This window comes from Triticum dicoccoides, chromosome 1B, assembly GCF_002162155.2.
Source record: "Triticum dicoccoides isolate Atlit2015 ecotype Zavitan chromosome 1B, WEW_v2.0, whole genome shotgun sequence".
In the NCBI taxonomy this organism is placed as follows: Eukaryota; Viridiplantae; Streptophyta; class Magnoliopsida; order Poales; family Poaceae; genus Triticum; species Triticum dicoccoides.
The window spans coordinates 66,503,908-66,526,326 of NC_041381.1; the positions used below are offsets into that span (position 1 = coordinate 66,503,908).

General features: G+C 46.1%; 1 protein-coding gene across 1 annotated transcript; it reads right to left on the bottom strand.

The window, feature by feature from the left end:
* Nucleotides 1-15,148: 15,148 nt before the first annotated feature.
* On the bottom strand, nt 15,149-16,863 carry LOC119319476 (putative WUSCHEL-related homeobox 2). The gene is made up of 2 exons (XM_037593955.1): nt 16,136-16,863; nt 15,149-16,004 (listed from the first exon to the last, which is right to left on the bottom strand). Exons 1-2 carry the CDS (start codon nt 16,697-16,699, stop codon nt 15,774-15,776), a joined length of 795 nt encoding a protein of 264 aa, XP_037449852.1. The 5' UTR covers nt 16,700-16,863; the 3' UTR covers nt 15,149-15,773.
* Between the last annotated feature and the right edge of the window lie 5,556 nt (nt 16,864-22,419).

The following is a 22,419-nucleotide window of genomic DNA, read 5'->3' on the forward strand; positions in this document are numbered from 1 at the left end:
CCCAACACATGAGTCTCTCTCTCCCAAGGCGCGGCCCTACCTCTCTCCCTCCTCGTCTCTCGTAGTGCTTGGCGAAGCCCTGCTGGAGTACCGCGCTCCTCCACCACCACCACGCCGTCGTGCTGCTGCTGGACGGAGTCTCCCCCAACCTCTCCCTCTTCCCTTGCTGGATCAAGGCACGGGAGACGTCATCGAGCTGCACGTGTGTTGAACGCGGAGGCGCCGTTGTTCGGCGCTTAGATCAGAATCAACCGCGATCTGAATCGCTACGAGTACGACTCCTTCATCCGCGTTCTTGTAACGCTTCCGCTTAGCGATCTACAAGGGTATGTAGATGCACTCCCCTCTCTCTCGTTGCTAGTCTCTCCATAGATAGATCTTGGTGACTCGTAGGAAAATTTTGAATTTCTGCTACGTTCCCCAACAAAGGGCTCGGGTAAGAGATAACCGAGGCATGCAGAGACGACGATGTATCGCGAAGTTCACACCCTTGCGGATGCTAATCTCCGTTTGGAGCGGTGTGGAGGCACAATGCTCCCCAAGAAGCCACTAGGGCCGCCGTAATCTCTCACGCCCTCGCACAATGCAAGATGCTGTGATTCCACTAAGGGACCCTTGAGGGCGGTCACCGAACCCGTACAAATGGTGTAAGGGCATATTTATCCCTTAGGTGTTTTGGTGATTGATGACAATGCTTTTGCGGTCGAATCGTGTGCCTTGAGTTTCTCAGACGCTTCATCACTAGGCACGAGACGATTCGGTGCCCCTCGAAGACTATTGAAGACGGCGTTGTTCTACGTTTCTCTTTGGTGGATTTGAGTCATAGGAGAGTCGTACTATTAAGAGGGGGTCCGCGTCGGAAAGGTTCGGGTGGAATCAACACGTACACATGTCCTTCCTTTCCCTTGCACTTTGGAGCATCTCTCCGTTATCCTAGTTGTGCTTAATTTGATGGCTACTGCTGTACTTGCGGCAGTACTGCTCTATGGAGCAGTAGTACCGCAAGCACCTGCGGTAGTACCGCTGGGGGTCACGATAGTACCGCTCCTCTGGAGCCTTAGTACCGTGGCTCCCAGGCCTAGTGCTGCTCTGGTACGGTAGTAGGGGCAGATGTAATTTTTTACATCCGCGCCCTCATGGTAGTACCGCACGTCCTGCGCGGTAGTACCGCGGGAGGCCACGGTAGTACCGCTCCCCTGTAGTCGTAGTACCGTGGCCCTCATACCTAGTACCCCTGCGTCACGGTAGTAGGAGCGGATGTAATTTTTTACATCCGCGCCTCAACGGTAGTACCATGCCTCGTGCGCGGTAGTACCGCGTCGGATTTTTTGCACTATTTCATTTTCAGCGGAAGTAGGCACGGATGTATTTTATTTCATCCGTGCTCTTCGTAGGCTTTGACTTTCCTACCTTGCGGTAGTACCGCAAGGGGGAGCGGTAGTACCGTGCAAGCGGTAGTACTGCACTCAGTCAGGCAAGTCCCGGCCTTTGCTGCTGCCGCAGAAGTACCGTGGTCCTCCACGGTAGTACCGCGTGGCCTTGCGGTAGTACCGCGCTCCTGGAGCGGTAATGCCGCATGTCGTAGGCTGAACATGTGGATAACGGTTTCCTACCTCTAGTTGACTACCTCTTCCACCTCCAAGCTCCATTGTTGCTCCAAGCTCCATTTTGGCCCGATCTCTCTCCCTAGCCAATCAAACTTGTTGATTTGCTCGGGATTGGATGACAAGGGCCCGATCTACACTTCCACCAAGAGATATTCGATTCCCCCCACTAATCCCTAGCGGATCTTGTTACTCTTGGGTGTTTGAGCACCCTAGATGGTTAAGGTCACCTCGAAGCCATACTCCATTGTGGTGAAGCTTCATGGTGTTGTTGGGAGCCTCCAAGTGTTGTGGAGATTGCCCCGACCTTGTTTGTAAAGGTTCGGTCGCCGCCTTCAAGGGCACCAATAGTGGAATCACGGCATCTCGCATTGTGTGAGGGCGTGAGGAGATTACGGTGGCCCTAGTGGCTTCTTGGGGAGCATTGTGCCTCCACACTGCTCTAACAGAGACGTACTTCCCCTTAAAAGGAAGGAACTTCGGTAACACATCCTCGTCTTCACCGGCTCCACTCTTGGTTATTTCGTGCCTTTACTTTTGCAAGCTTACTTGTGTTGTTTCTATTGCTTGCTTGTGTGCTAGTTGTCATTGCATCATATAGGTTGTCCACGTAGTTGCATATCTAGACAACCTATTTTGTCGCAAGGTTTAAATTGTTAAAGAAAAGCTTAAAAATTGTTAGTTGCCTATTCACCCGCCCCCTCTAGTCAACCATGTCGATCCTTTTCAAATGGCAACCCTTGGGGGCGGTCACCGAACCCGTACACTTTGGCAACCCTTGGGGGCGGTCACCGGTGCCCATCAAATTGCTCGGGGCGATCTCCACAACCTAATTGGAGACCCCGGCGCTTTTCCGGAGCTTTACACCACAATGATTGAGTTTCAACAACACCAACCGTCTAGGGTGCCAAGGCACCCAAGAGGAACAAGCTCTAGGGTGCCCAAACACCCAAGAGTAATAACCTTCTCAAACTTCACTTCCACGTATCACCGTGGAGAACTAAAACCGATGCACCAAATGCAATGGCAAGGGCACACTGAGTGCCCAAGTCCTTCTCTCCCAAATTACACCAAAGCAACTAATGCTAGGGAGGAAAATGAGAGGAAGAACGAAAGAAGAACACGAAGAACTCCAAGATCTAGATCCAAGGGGCTCCCCTCACTTAGAGGAGAAAGTGATTGGTGGAAATGTGGATCTAGATCTCCTCTCTCTTTTACCTCAAGAACTAGCAAGAATCATTGGAGGGATTGAGAGTTAGCAAGCTCGAGGAAGGTAAACAATGGGGGAAGAACACAAGCTAAAGAGATAAGGTTCACTGGGGAAGAAGACCCCCTTTTATAGGTGGGGAAAAATCCAACCATTATGCTCACAGCCTGCACAGAGTGATACTACTGCTCGACCTCACGGTACTACCTCTAGGGGTAGCAGTACTACCTCAAAGGGCAACGGTACTACTGCTTGCGAGCGGTACTAAAAAAATACATTCGTGCCTACCACCGCTGGACTTGTGATGAGTTTTTGGTCCAGAGCGGTACTACCGCTGTAGTAGCCGTGGTAGTACCGCCTTGGAGCGGTAGTAAAAAATTACATCCGCTCCTATCCGTGGTAGTACCGCTGCAGCCTTTTCAGAACACCAAAACCGCCGCAACTTTTGCAAACGGACTCCGAATTCGATGAAACCAAGTTTGTTGGAAAGCTAGCGACAAGGGATAACACAATCTTGATAGAAATAACAATAAGAAGAAAATTAGAAAAGGCCCATAAGAAAATGGTGAGAACCCTTCTTCGAATAAGACCAGTAAAACATCCAACACCAAAAACGCAAATAGAAGAAGCATGTGAAATCCGTTTTCGAAGTACTAGAGCTTGTCACGGAGATAAACACAAACTCTAAAACTTCAAAAGAAAAAACAAATAAGAATCAAGAAAGATGATGCAAGTATGCAATGGTTTGAGCTCTCGACAAACGATACGATCAAGCTACTCACTTGAGAGTCCCCCTTGATAGTACGGCTATCGATCCTATAACCCAGTCTCCAAACTATCACCATGAGACCGGTAAAATATAAAACCTATCAAGGGCAAACCTTTGCCTTGCACGAAGTCCACTTGAGCTAGATAATGACGATCTTGAGTCCCTCAAGTTGGATCACCTTTCTGATTGCGTTTGCTTGATGAAGACTAGTTGATTGCTCCCCCATACTCCACTATGGGTGAGCCACTCTTTGGCACATCTTCACAAGTCCATTGATACCATAATGGACGACAAGCTACAAGCATGATTTTTTCGTGATGCTTCACTTGAACTTGCACAACACAGCCTTGATTTGATGTCATCTTCCATGGGTTGTATGTGATCTTCCTCTTGACGCAAGCCCATGAAAGCAAACCTAACCCCACATAGAACTCTCACAAAGACCATGGGTTAGTACACAAAGCGCAATGGACAATGCTTACCAAACCGTGAGATCACTTGATCCCACTCGGTGTATTTTCTACGCTTTGTGTTATGATCAACTTGAATCACTCTCTGTACTTAGTCTTGATCAACATTGACTCTTTCCAACTCTTTTCATTTGGATGATGTTTTGAAGGTAAACATGAATGATCACACAATCTTCTTCTTCAAGACATGCTTGCAATAAGCTCAATACTCACATGACCAATCTTTGAATAATTCCTTAATATCACCTTGGTCAACTCATAAACTCCTTGAAACCAACACATGTACTTCAAGAAATGCCTATGGACAAATCCTTCAAATATTAATCAATGCAACCATTAGTCCGTAGAGAATGTCATCAATTACCAAAACTACACATGGGGCACCGCAAAGCAAAAGGGTTTTGTGCAAAAAACATGCCACATCGGCACCTAACATGTGGGCCCCACCGGTGAGGTACATTGTCAATACGTGGTTTAGACTTTTTGAAACGCTAGCCCGGACTTGATATTGACATGTAAAAAATTACCAAAAACGGTATCGATGCGCATGTAATGCCTCAATTGTGATACATTCGTGCAATTAACTCCTCGTACTGTCTCGCAAAAAATATAATAAAATAATAGAATTGCAATGGACTGGGTCACTCTGGCCCGTGTAAAAAAGATTGGTCTTCCCTTAAAAGGACATTTTTTTTAATTGAAAAAGGTGTAACCCACGATGCCACGTACAGACGTACTGGTCACATTCAGATAAGCTGTATGGCATGCATGCGACGCGGCGGTACACGCACACCACGTGCCGTGCATCTTCTGCAATGCAATGCGTACGCGCGGGGTGTTTAATTAGGCACGTCTGAAATGATTTCGTCCGTATGATGATGATGAACGCGAACACGACAGCCTCTGTTTTCTACGTACATTTATACTACATGTCTGCTTGCAGGAACACGACATGATCCGGTACGTATGGCGGCCTGCACGCAGAAATTAACGCGTGCGCGTGCGTCCTAGGTGCAATGGACCGGTCGTACGCGCGTAAGAACCATCCGTCCGTACCGTGCGTGCGTCCACCGCTGCGGTGCATGCATGCAATTCACTGGGCCAGTAAACATCCACCCGTGCACGCACGCACGCACGTATCCTCCAAATACTTCGGTAATTCGGTCTGCGTAGGCACTTTTTCATCGAAAGTCCTTCTACACCGGAGCTCATACGAGCTCTGGATGAACAGTAACTCGAAAAGTAATTTAAAAATGTTCAAACAAATCTGAATTCTTTTATGACGAAGTTTGACAAATGTTCTAAGAGCTTGCAAAGTTTGATCATAAAATCATATTTGTGGAAGTTGTGGCATAAAAAAAAGCAAAATCAGTGCTCCAAAATGCTTTCGAAAGTAGTACTTTCAGTGTAGATTTTTTTTTTTTTGCCACGACTCCCACAAATGTGATTTCATGATGAAACTTTGTTACCTCTTGGAACATTTGTTAAAGTTTTCCATAAAAGAATTCCTGATTTTTTTTGAACACTTTCTATTTTTTTTCGTTTTTACTGTTCAACCAAGCTCCTTTGAGCTCTGGTGCAAAAATTTCACGTTCCTTTTTCATGTGTTTTATCGCTCTCGTGCGTAGAACGAGTAAGAGTATCCATGTCAATATGGTTCCTGGGCTTTGAAATGAAATAGTATAAAGGACAACGTTCGTGGGCTACACCTGAGATGGGGGGCCACATACCTTGCCAAAAAAAATCAGACTTTCGTTTTTTATAGATGGAGAAAAAGGTATATATTCGAAAAATGTTCACAAATTTGAAAGAAAAAATCTGTAGGTTAATTTTTTCACGAAATTTGAAATATGCTCACAAATTTTGAAAAAGCATAAAATTTTATAAAAGTTCAAGATCTGAAAAAATATTACAATTTAATTTATTTCATAAATTTTAGAAAAATCACAACGTGAAAATTCTCATATTTTTCAAAAACAAAAGACAAAACCAAGTAAAAAGCACTAAAGGACCTGCCGCCGGACCTGGCCGGCCTCATCCTCTGCCGTCTCTCACCTCCCCAAGCCGATCACAAAAGGAGAGTATATGGGAGGATAGTGGCTAAACTGTTCACTTGAGGAGAGTGGGAAGTGACTAGTCCGATAGGAGAAGAGCGGAAGTGCGATCTTTCGATCCAATCTACGTCGACTAAAATCCATGTCTCATGGCACGAGGGCCATTGCGAGTTGATGTTGTTGCTTTACCGTCACAGTGTGATCTGCTGGTGCTGCTACTACGCCGAGTCACTGCTATCGGCTCCACGTACAGGATCAAGTCCAAAGGCTGCTCTTCGATCGTGACGACAAGAGCATGAGTTTTCTCTCGGCGAGTCCGTGAGTCGTTTTCTCTCGGCGAGTTTTCTCTCCCCGACGGCGATAGCCTAGGGTTTCGACATACTCCGGCGCCGCGGCCGGATCTTACCTTCTTTTCCCCGATCGAACCTGTTGGTGATCCCCTGGACTCGGGCTGATCAAGGGAGGCCCCTCGTGACCTTACCCGGCCTTGGTTATAGTGGTTTCTCTGGCAGATCGATCTAGGGTTTTCGTTGGCGGCGACTAGACTGCTCGGTTCATGGCGTCGGGATCAAGCTCACAGGGGCGGCATGGCAAGGAGACGACGGAGGAGCTGCTAGCCAGGTTGAATTTGCAGGAGGAGGAAGATGATGATTTCGTGTGGGAGGAGGAGTTACCGGATCTGGGGGCACCGGCGAAGTGGCTAGCCATAGCCAGGGTACACGCTACAAGGACTTTCAGCCCTAATGCTCTTTATGGGGACATGCGTGCAGCCTGGAATCCAGCGAAAACGGTGGTCTGGAGGAAGGTGAAGGACAACTTGTTCACAGCGCAGTTTGGTTGTCTAGGGGATTGGAATAAGGCCATGCTAGAGGGGCCATGGCTTTTCAGAGACCAAGCAGTGATTTTGGTGGAGTATGATGGGTTCAAAAACCCTGATAGCATCAAGTTGGATAAGTTGGCAGTTTGGGCGCAAATCCATCGTTTACCTGACAACTTTTTGATAGAGCCCGCAGTTAGGGGGGTGGCATCGCGAATTGGCGAGGTGGAAGAAGTGCAGCTCAAGATACCGGCAGGTTTCTTTGGTGAATTTGTCCGGGTGAGGGTGAAAATCGATATCAACGCAAAAATTAAGAGGTTTGTCACTGGAAAGAAGGGGGATGAACGAGTTAGATATCAAGTAAAATACGAGAAATTACCTGTCTTTTGCTTTAACTGTGGTGAATGCGGGCATTGGCACGAGGAGTGTGGTGATGGTGTTCATGATGAGACAAAGTTTGAGTGGGGTGACTTTGTTCTGGCTGACAATATTCGCTTCAGGCAACCTGGCAGAGGTGGTTTTGGTAACCAGAGGGGACGAGGCGGCCCAAGGAATGCAGGAGGAAGAGGTAGGGGGCGAGAGCAGTATAACCCCAATCAAAGTTGGCGCTTCAATGCATATCAGAATGAACCTCGCAGGGAGGCGGGGAGGCAGGATGAAGGAGAGGACAATGCAATGACCACAGAAGTATCGGGGCCAAGTGAGCCCAAGGGTATGATCGAGGAACCGACTGCTGCAACGCTGGGGGTAGTGGTGGCAAGTAACAAGAGGCAATCTTCGGATAAGAACCATCCAGAGACAGTTCAGTCGAGCGATGATGGAGAAGGGGACGTGGTCCCAGTGAGCTCTACAGCTCTTGTAATCTCTGGAAAGCCGGACGGGGTTCCACCGATGCCGCCTGTATATGTGTCTCCAAGGAAAGAGGTGAAGCGACGGAAGAAAGATGTTGGCAATAAAGGAGCCCTGTTTAAGGAGCTGTCTGATGCAGGGACACCGAGTATGGTGACAGATGGAGTGGAACGTGGCAAGGACCAGTATGATGGATCGGCGGGCTCCTCCGAGGAGTGCCGCCGGACGCAATGAGTTCATTTTGTTGGAACTGTCGCGGCGCGGGTAAAGTCGCGACAGTTCATGAGCTTCGCGACTTTGCGAAGAAATTTACCCCTACCGTGCTGTGTATTGTTGAAACTCAAGTAAAGGGTGCACGTGTAGAAGCTTTAGCTAACACTTTGGGCTATGATAATGCCTATGCGATAGATAGTCAAGGAAGAAGTGGAGGAATAGGGATTTTTTGGAATAATACAATAAATGTTGAGATCTTGGGTGATTCTGTTTATCATATTGATGCAAAGGTGGTAGAGGAAGGGAAAGACCCATGGAGGTTGACATGCGTGTATGGCGAGGCCCAGACACAACTGAGACACCAAACATGGGATCTCCTAAAGGGGTTGGCGTCTTTTAGCAACCTCCCTTGGCTGTGTTTGGGCGATTTTAACGAAGTTTTACGTCCGGATGAACATGAGGGAGCTGCTAATCGGAGTAATGCACAAATACAAGGTTTCCGGGATGCGGTTGACGTTTGCATGTTGATGGACTTGGGCTATCATGGCAGATTTTGGACCTTTGAGAAAAAAGTGACCGGGGGATCCTACACCCGCGTGAGGCTTGACAGAGCGATGGCCACAGCTGATTGGGCGGCGCTTTTCCCTATGGCCAAGGTTACAAACTTAACTTCGGCGCCCTCGGATCATGGACCAATACTCGTACAGTTTGAAGAGGTTTTACCACGCCCTAAACCGAGCTTCCGGTACGAAGTGATGTGGGAGTCACATGAATCATGGCGTCACACTATCAGCTCAGGATGGAGCGAAATGCAAGCGGATCAAGGAGTTGTGGGGATTCGCAGAAAATTGGAGCTTCTGTCAAAGAACCTCTCGGCATGGGAGGATGCAACTTTTGGAAGTGTTAGGAAGGAGATCAAGAAGGCAAAAGCGGAGCTAGAGAGGCTTCGGAGTGTTCCGTCTAGGACTGCTCCAAATCACCTTGAGCAAAAGTTGAATGAACGACTGGTTGAGCTCTATCATAGGGAGGAGTTAATGTGGAGACAAAGATCGCGCATACAGTGGCTGACTACGGGTGATCGCAACACAAATTTTTTTCACATGAGAGCAAATATGCGGCGTAGGAAGAATATGATTCGAGCTCTACACAATGCGATGGGTATAAGAGTAGAGGACAAGGCTGAGATGAAACAACTTGTGACAGATTTCTATAAAACCTTGTACACGACGGAAGGTGTACAGGGGGTAGATGATGTATTACAACATGTGCCTCGGAAAGTGACACCAGAGATGAATGCTTCGCTTTGCGCTCCTTACACAAATGAGGAAGTAAAGCAGGCCCTGTTTCAGATGTTTCCTACGAAGGCACCGGGGCCAGATGGTTTTCCTGCACACTTCTATCAGCGCCACTGGGACATTTGTGGGGATGAAGTAACTAAAGTGGTGCTTCGGATCGTCCGTGGAGAGGAGACTGCTGCAAGCATTAATGATACGGTACTCGTGTTGATACCCAAGGTACAAAATCCCACTCTACTTACCCAGTTTAGGCCTATCAGCCTTTGCAATGTGATTTATAAAATAGCTTCTAAAGTGGTGTCGAATAGATTGAAGTTGATATTGCCAGATATTATCTCAAAGGAGCAATCAGCCTTTGTTCCCGGGAGGTTGATCACGGATAATATTATTTGTGCGTATGAATGTTTGCACTTCATGAAGAGAAACATATCCAAGACAAACAACTTTTGTGCACTTAAGCTTGATATGATGAAGGCATATGACAGACTAGAGTGGCCTTATCTAAAGGCAATTATGGTTAAGCTTGGCTTTGCACCAGATTGGATCCATACAGTTATGAGTATGATCACTTTTGTTTCATTCTCGGTCTTGTTTAATGGAGAAAGATTAGAGAGCTTCTCACCTTCCAGGGGTATCAGGCAGGGAGATCCTATTTCCCCTTACTTATTCTTGATTGCAGCGGAGGGCCTTTCGTGCCCTTTAAGACACAGTTCTCAGTCATTAGTGCTCGGTGGCATAAAGGTGGCGCCCACGGCTCCGGTAGTGAACCACCTTTTGTTTGCAGATGACAGCCTGCTGCTTTTCAAGTCTAGTGTCCAGGGGGCAAATGAGGTTTCAAACCTACTTGATGCATATTGCTTGGCTTCGGGCCAAAGGGTAAACTATGATAAATCGTACATATTTTTCAGTAAGGGATGCCCGGAGACCCTTAGGGTGGAGATAAAGAATATACTTAATGTGCAGAATGAGTCTTTGAGTGAAAAGTATTTGGGTCTGCCGACCGATGTTGGACAGTCCAAAAATGGCACCTTCAAATATTTACGAGACAGAGTTTGGGAAAGGATAAAGGGATGGATGGAGAAACTTTTATCAGTGGCAGGAAAGGAGGTTCTCATAAAATCTGTGGCTCAAGCTTTACCAGTTTTTTCGATGTCTTGCTTCAGATTACCTCGAGGCCTTTGTGGAAGCATTACGTCACTCATTCGTCAATTTTGGTGGGGGAGCAAGAGAGGCAAGAGGAAACCATGTTGGGTAGCTTGGGATTTGATGACCCGACCGAAAAGTTTGGGAGGACTTGGCTTTCGGGATATAGAAATCTTCAACTTGGCACTTTTGTCTCGGCAAATTTGGAGATTATTGAATGATCCCTCCTCTCTTAGTGCACAAATCCTTAAAGCATCATATTTTCCACAATGTACAGTCCTTGAAGCTCAACTAGGTCCACATCCTTCTCAGGTGTGGCGATCTATACTTGATGGGAGAGATATTATCACCCAAGGAGCTATCCGGCGTATTGGTGATGAAACTACCACGAACATATGGCAACATAGTTGGATCCCAAGGGACGGAATGATGAAGCCGGTGGCCTCCTTAGTTGCTGACCCACCGCAACTGGTTTTTGATCTGATCGACCACACTAGAGCTGCGTGGCGAGAGGACTTGCTTAGACAGGTGTTCATACCCATTGATGTGGAGGCGATCTTGCAAATACCGCTCTGTACACGGCGTGTGGACGATTTCTGGGCATGGAATGATGATCCAAGGGGGCGTTTTTCTGTACGGTCAACTTATAAGATGATTGTCAAGATCAAGATTGGGCGCGAGGCATGGCTGGAGGAAAGGGAGGATCCTTCCAACTCTGAACATGAGATGAGGGGGTGGAACTCGCTATGGAACATGTCAGTGCCACCGAAACTGCGCCTTTTCACTTGGCGATTGGCGCAACACTCACTCCCTACGGGAGATGTCCTAAACCATCGTCATATGGCCACTACGAGTGCTTGCTCCCTATGCGGAGGGCAGGATAGCTGGCGGCATTCTTTGCTGGAGTGTAATGTGTCTAGGTGTGTGTGGGCACTTTCAGAAGCCGAGATGGTCGAGCACATGTGGGCAACCTCAGAACCTGACGCACGGCTGTGGCTCTTTGCCATGAATGACTCTCTTCCACCGGAGCAATTTCAGTTGATGACGCACGGTTATGCAAGACGGAAAGCTATACATGAGGATATATACCAGACTCCGTTTGCCACTGACAACTTCATCAAAGCTTACTTATCAGACATAGAGTTTTTGAAGAAGAAGAAGGAGGAAGCACATGGGATAGCAGTACCACGACCCCGTACGTGGATTCCACCACCAACAGATTACTACAAACTCAATGTGGACGCGGCCGTGTCACGCCCAGGTACGTTTGGCGCAGTTGGTGTGGTTTGCAGGGATGAGAGAGGTTTGTTCATGGGAGCGTCAGCTCTCGTTTTCAGAGGACTGCACAACCCCCAAGTGCTAGAAGCACTAGCTGTTCAGGAGGCATTAGCACTTTCAGAAGATCTCTATATCAACCATTTACTTGTTGCCTCCGATTGCAAGGTGGTGGTAGATGCAATCAGACAGGGAAGCTCAGCAGAATTTGGAGCCATTTTCGAGGAAATCAAGACTAGAGCAACTACCTTTATTTCATGTTCGTTTACTCATGAGTATAGGACCTCCAATACGGAGGCCCATAATCTCGCAAAGCATGCGTTATCTTTAGGGTTTGGCCGACACACTTGGCTAGGACAACCCGGCGATCTTCTTTTTGTACCTATGAACATTATGATTCAGTAATAAAGCTTTGTGAGATTCTCAAAAAAAGAAAGTAAAAAGCACTAAAAAATTGAAAGTTGTCATTATAGTCAACCTATTACGCATGATGCACCTAAAAGTTGTCGTTATAATCAACCTGCTACGCGTGTTTGACAAATTCCAAAGTACACCGTCCGGCAGATCAACACTCTCGTGGTCTAATAAATTAGGCATACATTTAACTTTTACATGATTATACTTATAAGTACATGATGATGCGATCTTACAGTATATCAATTGATTGGGTCTGTTAAACACAATTGTTCTACGAACAATGTGCTCCCATTGTTATTGGCATACTTGTTACATTAACTATGCCCATGACCAGGAAAACATGATCATCATGTGATACATGGCCTAGTCTTAGATACGAGACTAGAAATCTACTTGTTGTTTATTATTACACACATGCGGTTTTCCTCCGAATTTCATGTTTATTGTAGATTTGAGAACCATTGCAATTATAACATGAAAAATAAATATTAATTTTTGAACATAGAAATAAATAGTAAGATTTATTATTGCCTTTAGGGCATATTTTCTTCACTGTGCTTCCTTAAAGTGGGAAGGGCGAGGCGACACCTCAACATGCAAACATGCATGACAAACAACACGCCTGAATGATTATTTACAATAAATATTTTAGTTTTAGTTTTCATGTTATTAATCCAAATATTCATGTTTCAAATAATCAAATATAACTATATTGCAACCAACTCCTGGCGCAATGTGCGGGGTATCATCTGGTTTTTATTTGTGTTGGTGCTATATTTTGCCAAATTATTTTGATGGTGTATTTATTATGTTTAAAGATGTATTGGGTCCTTTGTTAAGATGCCCCTAGGAGGTCACACTTTCATGGCCTAGGCCGGCCCTATTCATCTATTAGAATGACGATTTACGAGAGTGGGGAGGGGCGCGGCTATCTGTTGCTTACTAGGATCCACACCGCTGCTTCGCCTACCGGGCGCGGTGGTGGGCCGGCCCAGTAGGACAAAGTGCGTCGAGCTGGCGTCATGCTCATGTCACTCGAATATCTTTTTCATTTATACATATTTTACATGACAATAGTGCAAAAACTAAACATTTACCTAAGCAAATTTAAAACCAGGAATTGGACAAAATGGTAACCAAGTATAAACAAATTGTTAACTAGTTATAATAAAATGTTGATAACTTTAAAAAAATCATGGCAACATTTTTTTCCGTGTTAAAAAAAAGTACATGAGATTTTTTACAAAATGTGCATACAATGTAAAAATTATTTTTACAACTAAAAAATGCAAGTGACATTTATTGAAATATTCCTTGTTTAAAAAACTCTTTTAACATTTTAAATTTGTTATATACAATGTAAAGAATATTCACATAGGTTAAAAGTTTTATTGCATTTAAAAATGTAAGTGGCACTTTAAATAAATAATCAGGTGTTTCCAAAAAATTCCCGTGAAATCTTTCAAAAAATTTATACAATGCAAAATAAATGTTTGCGTAGTTTAGAAAAATGTTTATTGCCATTAAAACAATGTACAACCTGTATTTGGAAACATGTTATCATGTATTCAAAAAGTGTTGAAAACTATTTAAAAAATGTCCAACGTGTATCATAAAAATGTTTCACATGTGCTCTAGGAATGTACGTTGTGAACTAAGAAAAAGTAGACATGTGTTGAAAAGAAGAAAACAGATAAAACCACAAATAAACAAAAAGAAAAGCAAAGAAAACCAAAGATCACAAAGAAAACCAGAGAAAAATGGTGTAAAAAAAGGAAAACCAAAGAAAACTGGTAAAATAACAAATAAAACCAAAGATGAAAAACCCATAGATAACCGGACCTGCACGAACCTATAAGACGTAGCGAACAAAGGATGCTACTCGTCAGGCCCGCTAGACATTGCCCTTAGGTGATTCCTATTAGGAATTGGCACGGGCGACATATAGCCCTGGCGAGTGGGGAGTTCTATCTATCCTTGATTGACAGGCTTGGACAACCCATGCCCTAGAAACCCTCTGGCAGCGTTAGTGACACCACTGGTGTTGGTTGTGCCATAGCAGGGAACTTAAGCATGAGCTGTTCGTAACCCGGCACCACCAAACAAAAAACTGGCGGTGAAGTGGGCGATGTTGGAGAGCACTGGGGGCGGCCGGTATGAGCAGAGAGTTGAAGCTGTCGTTGAAGGCGAGCATGCGGCGGTCTTAGTCCATCGCCGACAGTGCCCATCGGCACGAAGGACAACTTGTGTTGTAGCGGAAGCGATAGCTGGAGCAACTCATGAGTGAAGATCGAGAGCGGGAAGATCGAGAGCAGAGAGTTGAAGCTGTCGTTGAAGGCGAGCATGCGGCGGTCTTAGTCCATCGCCGACAGTGCCCATCGGCACGAAGGACAACTTGTGTTGTAGCGGAAGCGATAGCTGGAGCAACTCATGAGTGAAGATCGAGAGCGGGACGACCGACATGGCGGAGTGACGGACTAGTGGGACTGAGAAGGGGACTTGCAGCAAACACCGATAGGGTTGACCGACATATTGCGGATTATAAACTTTACAAAACTTGTTTTAAGATGTGATATTCAAAGTTAAAAAGAAACATGGAGGGAAAAATATGTAGAAATTTTTTTTTGACAAGAAGAAAAAAAATGTGGACGTGGGTCCATTTGGAATTGGACCACACTCATCGTTTGTCCAGTGCCGTTGGTAATTACATGAGTAAATCCATCTGCGGCTGCGCAGTGGTGGTTCTGAATTCGATTTGATTGTGTGTGTGTGGTCGATCTTTGTTGGGCTGGGGACCAGATGGGCCGGCGACAGGGAAGAACACTCTCCACCTTGCACACTCAGTTTGAACTTGAAGTTAGTTTGATGTTGGTCCCATGCCATATCAGTTAATTATATATTTAATTAACGAGCGCATATGCACTTATGCATCACTCCATGCAAGTGGCGCGCCACCAGTACCTACGAATCCATCAATAATTAAGGCGGTGCTAAAAAAAGACATTCATTTAAATTACACACAGAGGCAGAAAATCTCAAAATTGCTCTGAATTTTCTCGAACAAATCTCATTTTTACCTTGGTGAATCCGGCCAAACTTGAACCCAACTCTAGTCCCCACTTCTTCTTCTTCTTCTTTTTTTTACCTTGGCGGTAGCATTTGTGTAGGATAGAAATGGAGTTGGGAGACCCATGCACTAGCTGGGGCAACAAAGAATATTTCATCCATGCATACACACTTGAAGCTAAGATGCATGTCGATGGAGCAAAAGCTTAGCTATTGCATGCGGTAAAACGTTTCATGCGTAAGTACGACCTCGCTACTACCTAGCTAGTCCTGGGCTGGCTAGCTAGCCGGGGCAGCATGCACTTGCCACCTTCAGATTCCATAATGTCACTACACTAATCAATCAATGCATGCATTCGCTTTTCTTCCTGCCGCCAACCTACCCACACTCCTACTACACCACGTCAAGCTGAAGATCAGCTGGTACTAAGCGGATTAATAATCAACGAAAAATCGATGGGAAATACAAAGACACTACTAGTATGATAGCACTCCTACGTACTGCTGCTGCTGCTCTACCTGCGTACGGTCTGCTCTACGTACTACGACGACGACTGCTAGCTGCTGCTACTGGTAGCTATAAATTGGAGGTAGCTAGGCGACATCGCGCTGCTCCTCCTTGATCGCGCCGGGGAAGAGGTCCAGCGTCTTCAGCGGCCGGCAGAACAGCCCCGTCGCCGTCACCGGCGCCGCCTGATCTTCCGTCGCCACGGCCAGCTGCTGTGGCTGCTGCTCGTACCGCGACGGCCGGCACGTGTCGTCCACCACGCCGAAGTTGCCCAGCCTCCCCAGTGAGTACTCCGGCGATCCTACTACGCCTCCACCCTGAAGTCACAGTAGTATATATGAGGTCAGGTCAGGCATGAGCATGAGCAGCTCAGGATGAACGTAGCTTGTACGAGCAAGTAGCTAATCGATGGAGGAGAGGAGGACGACAAGGTAGCTTAGGTTTGTACCTGGTGATGGAAGGACAGCGGCGTGTTGGGCGGCGAGGGGTCGGCGCACCGGCTCGCCGGCACGGCGGCGAAGGGGTAGGCGTACCCAGCAGCAGCAGCAGCATAAGCGGAAGCTGGGACGGTCGTCGGGAGCAGGTGCTGGTCGTAGCTGCCGCCGGCGCAGGAGGCGGAGTAGTACTGCTGCTGCTGCTGGTGCTGCAGCAGCGGAGGGGGAACCGCGCCGGCGCCGAGGAGCTGCTGCTGGTGGTGGTACTGGCCGGCGTTGGCGGCGGCGTAGTAGTGGGCGCAGGAGAGGAGGTGGCGGCTCATGCAGAGCCTGCGGCGGAGCTTCTGGCGGTCCCGGGCCTTGTGGTTCTGGAACCAGTAGAAGACGTTCTTGCCCTCGATGCGGCCGTAGTGGGCCAGGTGCGCCGTGATCTGCTGGATCTGCGACGCGTTGGGGGTGCGCAGCCCGCCGCGGTACATCTCCTCCAGGATCATCAGCTGCTCCGGCGTCGGGCACCACCGCGTCGTCCCCGTCACCACGCTCGTCGCCGCCGTCGTCGCAGTCGCCGTCGCCGCCATCGCACGTGCCAAGGCTCTAGCTCGCTCTTGCTCGATCTATTGGTGGAGTGGACTGTGGACGGAGAGACAAAAGGTGTACTAGGATGAAGAAGAGAAGAGAAGGGGAGTTTGCTGGTTGGTTGGGTTCGTTTGGTTTGGTTGCTCCCTGTGTGGCAAGCCAAGGATGGCCGGGCAGGGGTTATTATAGGCAGCCGCGTGCGCGAGGCGACACTCTCCAGTGAGTAGAGAGAGAAAGAGAATCTAGCTCAAGAGAGAGAGAGAGTGAGTGAGTGTATGTGTGTGTTAGAGAGGGAACGGTCTAGAGAGAGAGCGCATGCATATGGCTGTGTAGAGTGACACAAGGAGGAATGGAGAGTGGCCAAGGGTGCATGCATGCATGCAAGAATTAATGTGTGTGTGTGTGTGTGTGTGTGTGTGGTGTACCGTTGTAGGGTGGATTTCGTGATTGTATAATCGATTGCAGCATGATGGTGGTGGCCGGCCCGTTGCATGATGCTCCGATTGGATACATTTGTCTTCGAGACATTTTGGTTCTGTCTCCTCCTGGACACAAGTACTCGTGTGGTACGTACGATCGATGTATACGTGGTGATGGATATACGCAGAGTTATTTGACACTCGTGGTACTTCGCATACTCTATGACACTACGCGCGTAGTGTCGCGCGCTGAAGCGGAATATACATGCCAGTGGGTACGTACATACGCTACTACGTGTTTCCTGCCATGCACGGACAGGGGCGCAGAGAGGGGTGCAATGCATGCATGTGAGGTTCAGTTAATGTTATGTCGTATACGTGTCCGTATATGCTGTATGTGGAAGTTGCAAAATTGGAGATGCATGCACGGGCACGGAATTCGGCTTGGGAGGCTGGCTCAGTGAGTGAAATCGTGGCTTTTGGCTGCAGAATGTGAGGAGCTTGCGAGTTGTGACCACCACGCTTTTTTTTTGGCAAGGAACTGATAGTAGAGCGAGGGGCTGAATGTACAATTTCTTTTATCAGAGATACTATGGACCAAAGAAACAAATCAGGGGAAAACTCTGATCTATCCTCGAACATCATGTCAGTACAAAGAAGACAAAAAAAAATACATCCGTGTTCGTAGACCATCTAATGATGAATACAAGCACTGGGGTGAGACGAATGCATGCCACGGTCATCGTCCCTTCCTTACGGGAGCCGGGCAAAACTTCTTATATAGTACTCGGTTAGGAAGTCGTCGTGCTACTGCCCCAAAGAACCGGTGGACCAGAACAACAACCGTTGTCGATGAAAAGAAGCGTAGATCGAAAGGATCCAACCTGTAGACAAGGAACTTAAACCGGATCCCAGCAGATCCACCGGAAACAAACACCGACCGAATCTCCCAAGATCCTTCGAAGACACACCTCCATACGCCAAACCCTGTCGGGATTGGGGATAGGAGGGAAGGGAGCCGCCGACACCTCCCCTTCCTCCTTGAGCAGGACACAAACCCTAAATAAACTTTAAAGTACGAAGTAGAAAGCCTCCAACCAAGCAAGTGGTGGAATCCACTGCGGCTCCATAGCACCAAGGCCAGAGAAGACGAGACAAATAGACGGCAAGGGCGGCGAAAGACAGGGAAACTCTAGGGGGAGTTGCTCGCGGACGAGGTCGAGGAAAAAGGCATGTCTGTGCCAAACCCTCAACTTGCTAGGATAAATAATGCAGATGCCACCATTTTTAGACTCTTATTTCATACGTATAATTCGTACAAATGCACAATATTCCATGAATCATTTGGAACTCACTAAACTTGGCTATCATATGTTGGATCACTTTACCCGTGTAAATTATCGAAGAATATAATCGCCGTGTGAAGAAGGTTCTAGCAGAGATTCAGAAAATAGAAGCGGAAAGTTGGCTCGTATTATTTCATATGATTACACACGTAAGAAGATCCACTGAAACAACTTTTTGGTTACTGTAGAGAGGAGTACTGTAAGTACGTTAATCTATAGAAAATGCGTCCTGGCTTTTCTACTGCAAGCGCCTTGAATGTTTGATCAGTATCTAATACGGTTCTATTAACACGTATGTGACGTCTTCTCCTTTCTCTCTGCCATTGGATCAGACAGACCCAGCTAGATGAGAGAGAGAAAGAGAGAGGGGGAGAGAGAGAGAGAAAGTGTTTCAATTGCATTCAAGGGTGGAATTACACGTAGGATTCTGGAGATCTGTCTCGGATTGCGGGCGAGTGGAAGTAAAAGGATTAGCTCGGAAATTATGAGGCGATGATGGCCTCTGCACCGGCACTAAACGCGGCAGCGGCACAACCATCCCGTCTCATCTCTCTCTCTCTCTCTCTCGCTCGCTCGCTCTCATCGGAGTTGCTGTAGCGGGCGCGTCGTCCTTGCAAGGGCTGACTAAATGGTGCTTTTACTTCTGCCTTTCTAGCCTAAACCCTAGGCTTTGTAGCACGCTGTGCTGCATGCCTCCATGGCTGCCAAGATACCGCGCGTACGAGCCCTAGCCATAGCTTAGCTACGGTTCAGCTCTGCGATTGTGAGTGAATCCGCTAAGAAATCCATTTTGATTATCACCCTCCCAAACATTTTGATTATGAATGAATTCCTTCCGTTCTTTGGTCGCAGTTTAATCATGCATGCAGGCCGTCCACTCGGTTGTCGGCCACCTGCCATGCAAAGCATGCATGTTGTGATTCCCCACGTATTCAATCGGAATTAAGAGAGTGGCCTTGATCCAAAAGCTGGACCGGATGATTAGCCGGAGTAACTAGCTAGACAGACTGACAGATTAAGCACACTCAGAGACGGGGCAGCATACACCATAAGTGGGCAGTTATACGGTGCTTTTAGGAAATGGACCACCGCGACAGCTACTTAACAAACGGCGTACGGACCGTCAGGTCGAGGCGAAGCATATTCATTATTACTGTAATTAATCTGACTGGTGCCTAGGAACACGTAGTAGCTAGCACTAATAACTGCGACTGGTTCAAACATGACAGTATTTGTCAGTATATATAATCATAACAGTATGGCACTATCTAGGCCCCAGCTAGTTAGCGAATTGTTCCCTACAAAGGATTACACTAATTAGTGACACTTGCTTTATTTATCCTTTCTTTAGATATAGAAGTCTTTATTTATCCTTGTGTCTACACCTGAGGGTTACTCCGTCCATTCAGGTCCAATTTGTAACACTCAAACATACTCCCCTCCATCCCATAATATAAGACGTCTTTTGTCACTAGTATTTTAATGAAAATATTGATCATTAATATGATTAATGATATACCAATTATATACCATAACGTTATGTACCATTGTAAACTTCTTTCAAATGTTAATCCAATTGTATAGCACTGTTTGTGGCATGTAATCAATAATATATTTTTAAGTTGGACAACTAATAATATGTTGCTGAAAAATATTATGTTTATCAAAATAGTGGTGAAAGTTTTTCTTAAATGATGCGGGTCTTATAAAACCAAACAGAGAAAGTAGCGTCGAACTGACGGGCACACACACGCATCAAGGAAAAAAATATGCGTGCCTTCTTTTTCTTGACGGTTTCTCGCCGTCACTAATTGAAACCATGTTGGCAAGCCAGAGGTACTATCGATATATTTTTCTTAATGATTTTCTACCGTGACGGCTTTCGACGCGAAGGATTTCAATTTGGCAGACAGACTGACATATTAAGCATACTCAGAGACGGAGAAGCATACATAAGTGGGCAGTTAGGCCTTGTACAATGGAAGGTGCTTAGGGGAGGTGCTTAGAGAAATAAACCAGGCTTTTCTTAAGCACTGGTGCTTATTTGTACAGAATAGGCACCGGTGCTTCAGAAAAACCTGGTTCATTTTTCTAAGAATCTTTCTAAACACCTCCCATTGTACAAGGTCTTATATGGTGCTTTTAGGAAATGGACCACCACGATAGCTACTTAACAAACGGCTTACGGACCGTCAGGTCGAGGCGAAGCATATTCATAATTACTGTAATTAATCTGACTGGTGCCTAGGAACACGTCGCACTAAATCGCAACTGATTCAAACATGACAGTATTTGTCAGTATATATTATCTATCTACTAGTATAATAGTATGGCACTATCTAGCCCCCAGCTAGTTAGCTAATTGTTCCCTACTACTCCTGAGTGTTCCACTAATTAGTGATGACTTACTAGTCTTTATTTATCCTTGTGTCTACACCTGAGTGTTACTCTGTCCATTCAGGTTCAATTAATCACAACCAAACATATTTTAATGAAAACATTGATCATTAATATGATTAATGATATACGTGTTATATACCATAAAGTTATGTACTTGGAAAGTTCTTTCAAATGGTTCTTTTAGGGCACGTATTTGAAATGTTAATCCTTTCATATAGCACCCTTTGTGGCATATAACTAATAATATGTTGATATAAAATATTATGTTGATCAAAATAGTGGACAAAGTTTTTCTGAAATGATGTGGGCCTTATAAACCCGAACGGAGAAATTTTGCTTCCGGCTGATGGGTGCACACACTCATGAAGGAAAAAAAATATGTATGCTGTTTTTTTGACGGTTTCTCACCATCACTAATAAAAACAATGTTGGCAAGTCAGACATACTATTGATATTTTCTTTCCTATCGGTTTTCTACAGTGACCGCTTTCGATGCGAAGGATTTCAACTTGTCAGACAGGAGGAGGCAAGAAAGTCATATGATAATATATCTTCTTCATTCCATGAATCCAAATTAGGCAAATGTTCGAATTCCCTCCGCTTCCAGGCTATGGCTCTGGACATTGGCATGATCCTTACAATACCAATTTAAATCTCACCTTGTGCTAAGTAACTACAATGTCACCGTCCATTTTAAAATATAAGGTGTATTTTTTTTCAAAAGGCAAACATTTCTATGTTTGACCATATCTAGAAGGGAAAATAACTAACTACAATATCAAATAAACAAATGAATCTAATTATACCCATTTCTTAATTTCTCTATAAACTTGATTGGGCATTTATAAGTTTGACTTCTCAAAAATACCATTTGAAATGAACGGAGTATATATAAAATCTATGTAGTAGAAACCCGCGTGTGGCCTTCCATTGGCATGTCTCGTTGTGGTTTCTATGCAACTGCTTGCGGGTTAGCTTAGATGATGGAGCTCTATGCATGGTGAAGTCAGAGTCGTCCGTTCGGAGGTAAATGGTGATGACGATGACGCTTGCGACTTCTCGGCGGAAGTCTTTTCTTCTTTGCAGCTTTGTGTTCCATGTCATCGGCCAAGTTGGCCGGTGATACCCATGTTATGTGGGTTGGACTGTATCGATTTTAGCCCAATTAACCGAGCAATTCCCACTCTTTTCTTAATCAATGAAAATGACAAGTCTTTTTCCTTGTAAAAAACAGTTTTGCAGCCAAAACCTGCCGTTCATTTTTGGCAAATTTTAGCTGAAGCCAAAGGCCATTTCAAACGCGAATCAGATTCAGCTGAGTTAAACGTTCACCTTTTGACAGGAGGAGCAGGAAGCCCACGTAGGAAGCTATATAGACCCAGGCGGCATAGCTATAGGTGGTAGCGACGCAGAGGGATTAATATGGAATCGACGCGCCGGCCGGCCGGCCGTCCGGCCCTGCTGCTGGCTGCTGCCACACGGAAACCGATCAAAATGCATATACTAGTACCCCCGCTGGTACGCCACGGTGGTACCAGCATGTAGTAGTATATGCAT

Excerpts from the sequence above, each read along its gene's own strand:
- LOC119319476 (XM_037593955.1), bottom strand. The coding sequence starts at position 16,699 with ATGGCGGCGACGGCGACTGCGACGACGGCGGCGACGAGCGTGGTGACG. Across the intron at positions 16,005-16,135 it reads CGCTGTCCTTCCATCACCAG|GGTGGAGGCGTAGTAGGATC; the intron begins GTACAAACCTAA and ends CTGTGACTTCAG.